The sequence below is a fragment of the Nelumbo lutea genome, chromosome 7 (genome assembly GCF_056320005.1).
Source record: "Nelumbo lutea isolate HS-2025 chromosome 7, American lotus-T2T, whole genome shotgun sequence".
Classification (NCBI taxonomy): domain Eukaryota; kingdom Viridiplantae; phylum Streptophyta; class Magnoliopsida; order Proteales; family Nelumbonaceae; genus Nelumbo; species Nelumbo lutea.
The window spans coordinates 3106286-3111831 of record NC_142690.1 but is presented as its reverse complement, the minus strand read 5'-3'; the positions used below and the strand labels follow the sequence as shown (position 1 = coordinate 3111831).

Genomic DNA, 5546 nt, shown 5'->3' with positions numbered 1-5546 from the left:
ATCATCATTATACGTTTTCACCTATTATCATGGTCTTTAAAACGGACCCGGTAACCGAACCGGTCAGGGGTCTGGTTATCGGGTCGAACGGTCTGATCGTTCAAATCGAACGCTCAGAACGTTTTGACAAAAAAATTAAAAAAAATTAAAAACGGTCAAAACCGTTTGAACGATTCGAACAGTTAACTGCTCGGTTCAGTGGTTCGCTGACCAAAATCAACGATTTTGGAGAAAATCCAGTTTTTGGGGAAAATGGAACTGGTCAGGTAACCAGTTCCAGTTTTTCTGGTACGGTTTTGAAAACCATGCTCATTACTAGTGTTTTCAAAGCCGGATCAAACCGAACAGTCAGACCAGAAAAAACAAGAACTAGTCACCTGATCAGTCCCATTTCACCCCAAAACCGTTTTTTGGCTGAAATCCATTGATTTGGTCAGTAAACTACTGACCTGGACGGTCAAACCATCGACCCAAACAACAAAATTTGGTCATTTTCTTGTTTTTTTATTTTTTTATTTTTTGTTAGAATGAATCAATTCATTCAGACCGGATGATTGGACCATTTGACCAAGGAACCAGACCCAATTTAAAAATCTTGCCTATTATTATCATATAAAGCAAATACTTTTCTTGGGTTTTGTACAGGTCATAAAAATTAAATCCAAATAAAACTTAATTGCACATGATGCATAGTTGGTGTTATAACACTGGTTTTTATAAAGTGGGTTCAATGATATGGGATGTCTAAACCTATTTTTGAAAACCAATGAAATTTCGGCTAATTTTATACAGTATGGAGAGAATTTGAATAAGTTTTCCTGCGTGTATTGAACAGATGATCTAAACGACCATTTTATAGACAAATAAATGACTATAATGGAAATTAACATTCGCTCACAAAAGGAAAAGGTGGGATATATGTATTTATATTACATACATATTACATGTATATATGTATTTATATTATTCAAAACAAAAAATATCTGCAGAGTTACATAGGTCCTAAATCTATCTTAAAATCTTCTTATTTCATATTCAAATTAAAAAGTTAGTCTATATCCTTTAATTTAATGGCAAACCAAATCTAATTTAGTTTTCATACTTAAGTAAAGAACTCGGCCCAATGGCTCATACCACTCTTCTGGACACTTGGACAGTGTGTAATTCAACCATAGATAAAACCTAATTTAGAAAGCCAAATCAAATAAAACGTTCAGCATAAATGCTTCAAGATATACCTAGAGTAGATCAGAAATTCAATTAAACATTACCCATTGAATTTAAATTGGACTGGGATTGGATGCAGATGTAGAAAATTAATAAATTAAACTAAATAAAATTTGATATTGCATATTATGTTATGAAGTGACTTGAAACAACTTTATTTAGACGAATCCATGATTAACATCAAAACATTCAATCCAACTTACTGATAAGTACGTGTTGATTTTATGTAAACATGAGATTTGAATTTGAATTTGGATAAAGGATACTACTTGCAGCAATATAATAATCAACATGATCTTTATCATTTAACCGTTATCTGTTTCTTTCCCATAGATAGAGCCTGTTGTTCTCTTGTCCAGATAGCTTCTGGAAACCTCTTGTCTACGTCCTACGTACATTTATTAAGATTAAGTGCAGTCGTGCAGAGTATGGAGATTCATCTAACTATATTTATTTAGCAATTTTTGGTTCTTAAAACAGATGTTCTGAGTTCAATAAATGAATATTCTTTATCACCACATTTTCTTGACAAATCTTGAAGAGGAGTTCCGGTTTTAAATGCCAACTAAAATTAGAAATAGAATGATTTCATTTCATTTCACATGCCTTCCAGTGGACACAAATCATCACTTGAGACGGAAGAAATAAAAGTTATGATTATTGGCCTTATCAAAGGACACCTAAAAGTTATGGATAATGACCCGGCTTCAACTCGAAACAAATAAGTGTTAGATTATTAATACATATAGCTTCTAGGAAGAAATAAAAATGAAAAAGATGGGATTTAAGGCCCCTTTGAGGTCAATGTCCCATTTTGGAATGAGAGAAAAATGGGATAGAAATAAAAAGAAGAAACAAAACATTTCCAGGCAATGCACAATCGATCAGAAGCAATATTTATCCGACGTATGGTACTTGTCTTCAAAACCTCTTTCCTTTCCTGGGCATGATCAGAAGCATTTCCTGTGCACAATAGATGGCCCAGACTCATCGTACTCTCCCTTTGAAATCCACATCTGCATCAAGGGAAAAAATAAAATAAAATCATGTAATCAGACAATCTGCAAACAATTGCCTTTGCCTTCTGGCCAAGTATATATAATGCTAATATATATGTTTGTTATTAGCCTACTACTACTGAAGACTGAAGAGTGAAGACAATAAATACCTGCTGGAAAGTGCTGAGAGATGCCAAGATGGAACCCCCAATCCAAACGCTGTACTTCCTCTCAGGTGGAGCAACAACCTTGATCTTCATGCTGCTGGGTGCTAATGCTGTTATTTCCTTGCTCATCCTATCAGCTATGCCTGGGAACATGGTGGAGCCACCACTGAGGACGATGTTGCCATATAGATCCTTCCTAATATCCACGTCGCACTTCATGATAGAGTTGTATGTCGTCTCGTGAATGCCAGCAGCTTCCATACCAATCATGGACGGCTGGAAGAGAACCTCTGGGCATCGGAAACGCTCAGCACCAATGGTGATCACCTGCCCATCAGGCAGTTCATAGCTCTTCTCTACAGATGAGCTTGTCTTGGCTGTCTCTAGCTCTTGCTCATAGTCAAGAGCAATGTAAGCGAGCTTCTCCTTCATATCCCTCACAATTTCACGCTCAGCAGTAGTGGTGAAGGAGTACCCACGCTCAGTCAAGATTTTCATCAGTGCATCCGTCAGGTCACGGCCTGCAAGGTCAAGACGCAGGATGGCATGTGGGAGGGCATAACCTTCGTAGATGGGAACAGTGTGACTGACACCGTCTCCAGAGTCCAAGACAATACCTACGACCATGCAACCATCCACATGTTACCACTTCATAATACCAAAAATAATAATATGTAAATCCAATGAATTTCCTTACCAGTCGTACGACCACTGGCATAAAGGGAAAGAACAGCCTGAATAGCAACATACATCGCAGGAGTGTTGAACGTCTCAAACATGATTTGTGTCATCTTCTCACGGTTAGCCTTTGGGTTGAGAGGTGCTTCAGTGAGGAGAACTGGGTGCTCTTCTGGGGCCACACGGAGCTCATTATAGAAGGTGTGATGCCAGATCTTCTCCATGTCATCCCAATTGTTCACAATGCCATGTTCAATTGGATATTTCAAAGTTAAGATACCACGCTTAGACTGAGCTTCATCCCCCACATAGGCATCTTTCTGGCCCATACCAACCATCACACCAGTGTGACGAGGCCGGCCTACAATGCTGGGAAAAACAGCCCTTGGAGCATCGTCTCCAGCAAATCCAGCCTGAAAATTTTACAAGAATCAACACATGAGTTCCAAACTTGTAAGCATAAAAACCAACTGTCATTAAATACACCTTCCCTGAGAAGCAGCTATTGCCAAACATAGATAGAATCTAGATACTAGAATTACAATAAATCCCGGCTTGGGTACCTTGACCATTCCTGTCCCATTGTCACAAACGAGAGGTTGGATATCTTCACCATCTGCCATATTCTATTACCTGCTTTTCAGTCACCAAAAGACACCAAATTTAGATTAAAACAATTAAAGAAGCATGGAGACAATGGCACTCATTCGTCATTGTTACACCAGTTTGATTGAATTACCAAGATGTATTGACCCAATTAACCTTTCAAAATCATAAGGAGACCAAGGCCCAATCTATAACCCACGGTAATCAGTTCCACTTCTTTGTCCACCAACATTGCTTGATTTATGGCTAACAGCTTATTGAAGGGTTAGTTGATAAGGGAACCCTTATATTTTATCTTGTTAATGCAACTTCTTGTCTGGCAATCTAATAAAAAATAAAAGAAGTTCAATGATTTCAAAACAACACAAGAACTCAAAGTAACAAAACTGGATGAGAAAGGGAGCCGTGAGAGTGTGAGGAATAGGGCAAAAAGGCCATCAATCCTTTAACAAATGTTCAAAGCAGATATATTTTATCTTAAACCAAAATGATTTTTCAGCACTAGATACTCAGATAGCCATGGACAGTTTATCCAAGACAAATTCTGATTAAATCCAGGAAATGGAAGTCATAAACACACTAACAACTGCGTTCAACAATGATCGAAGGGATGTCAGACGATGAAGCCTTCCAATTTCAGAAAACAAGCCAGAAAGATGGATCAACAAGAACCGGCCGGAATATGCAAATGCACGAACAAGATTCAAACGGGAAAAGAAATGAAGGAACTAAATTTTATTACTAGCCAATCCAATAATCAGCCAATGCAAATCCAGAGCGGGAACCAATAGGAAACATTTTTTGAGAATAAAATTTTATGAGTCAATGCAAATAGAAATTCAAACCAATGATCAGCCAATGCAGATCCATAATGAGAACCAATATGAAACCTTTTTGAAAACTACAATGTATTAGCCATTGAAAATCAAAGAAAAAGGTCAAAAACAGAACCGAGATCACAAAAACATATGAAAAAATAAAAAACTCTATCTATGCATATTTACATGGATCGATTTCAACAGCTGAATCTCCAAATGGTCGATAGACTGAAATGCCAAACGAAGATTGAAATGGACGACAATGAATTACCTCTGAAACCTCGGATTCTTTGTTCGTCGGAGACTCTGAAACTGAAACTCCCCTCTTCTTCTTCTTCTTCTTCTCCTCTTCCTCTGTTCTGGTAAAAACTATTTAAAATTTATAGAAAGGAAATAACCTCAAATTTCTCACTGTCGGATCCCGGCCGTTTGTTTTCGTAAAAGGATCTACGGCCCCAATAATGTCACAATGGTGGTGGTGGAAATTGTTGGTTGGGAATTCCAAGATGAGACAGGCTTTTGAACTGGCAGTGGAAACTCTCAGAGTGAATGTTAATGGCATGGGGTAAGCAGGTTCAACGGTTGAGAGAGTTGAGGAGAATGTCTGACTGATTCCTTGGTCAGCGAATCGGTGGGACATAAACATGTGTCCAATTATCCTCCTCACTCCCTCCAATGTGAATTGGAATTCTCCTTTTTTTGATTTATTTACCTCCCTTTTTTATCGTACCCAAAAAAATAAAAAGTAAATAATTACCTCAACCAAAGCGGAAAAAGAGGTTCCTAATTTTAGAAATTTACCCGGGAAACATGAGTTCATATCTCACCGTGCATTAAGATGTCATGGGAGATATTTCCAATATACGGTGGGAATATCTCATGCATTGAGATGTCGCTTCAAAGCATCCATTCCACCGTCTGGTCGTAACTCGGTTGATCGAGTCCGGATCACCTGCCAATAAAATACGTTCCAACGCACTACCAATAATCAGCACATCTCATGAGTTCCAGTTTTGTGTCAGATCACGTTGGTAGAGTGTTGAACATGTTTT

The 5546-nt window shown here is 37.9% G+C and overlaps 1 protein-coding gene across 2 annotated transcripts; it reads right to left on the bottom strand.

Annotated features, from left to right (window-relative positions):
• Positions 1-1798: 1798 nt before the first annotated feature.
• On the bottom strand, positions 1799-5146 carry LOC148844659 (actin-like). 2 transcript variants are annotated; one of them, XM_088954510.1, is made up of 6 exons: positions 4766-5020; positions 3810-4000; positions 3634-3703; positions 3090-3483; positions 2396-3009; positions 1799-2243 (listed from the first exon to the last, which is right to left on the bottom strand). In XM_088954510.1, the coding sequence occupies exons 3-6, from the start codon at positions 3691-3693 to the stop codon at positions 2178-2180; spliced, it is 1134 nt and encodes a 377-aa protein (XP_088810636.1). In that variant the 5' UTR covers positions 3694-3703; positions 3810-4000; positions 4766-5020; the 3' UTR covers positions 1799-2177. The 2 variants fall into 2 exon arrangements, with proteins under 2 accessions (XP_088810636.1, XP_088810635.1); XM_088954509.1 differs by lacking the exon at positions 3810-4000 and having other exon boundaries at positions 4766-5146.
• Between the last annotated feature and the right edge of the window lie 400 nt (positions 5147-5546).

Bases quoted from the DNA above. Each gene is read 5' to 3' on its own strand.
- LOC148844659 (XM_088954509.1), bottom strand. From the start codon at position 3,693: ATGGCAGATGGTGAAGATATCCAACCTCTCGTTTGTGACAATGGGACA. The intron at 3,010-3,089 runs GTAAGGAAATTC...GCATGGTCGTAG, and splicing joins TGCCAGTGGTCGTACGACTG to GTATTGTCTTGGACTCTGGA. The intron at 2,244-2,395 runs GTATTTATTGTC...CCCTTGATGCAG, and splicing joins CTCTCAGCACTTTCCAGCAG to ATGTGGATTTCAAAGGGAGA.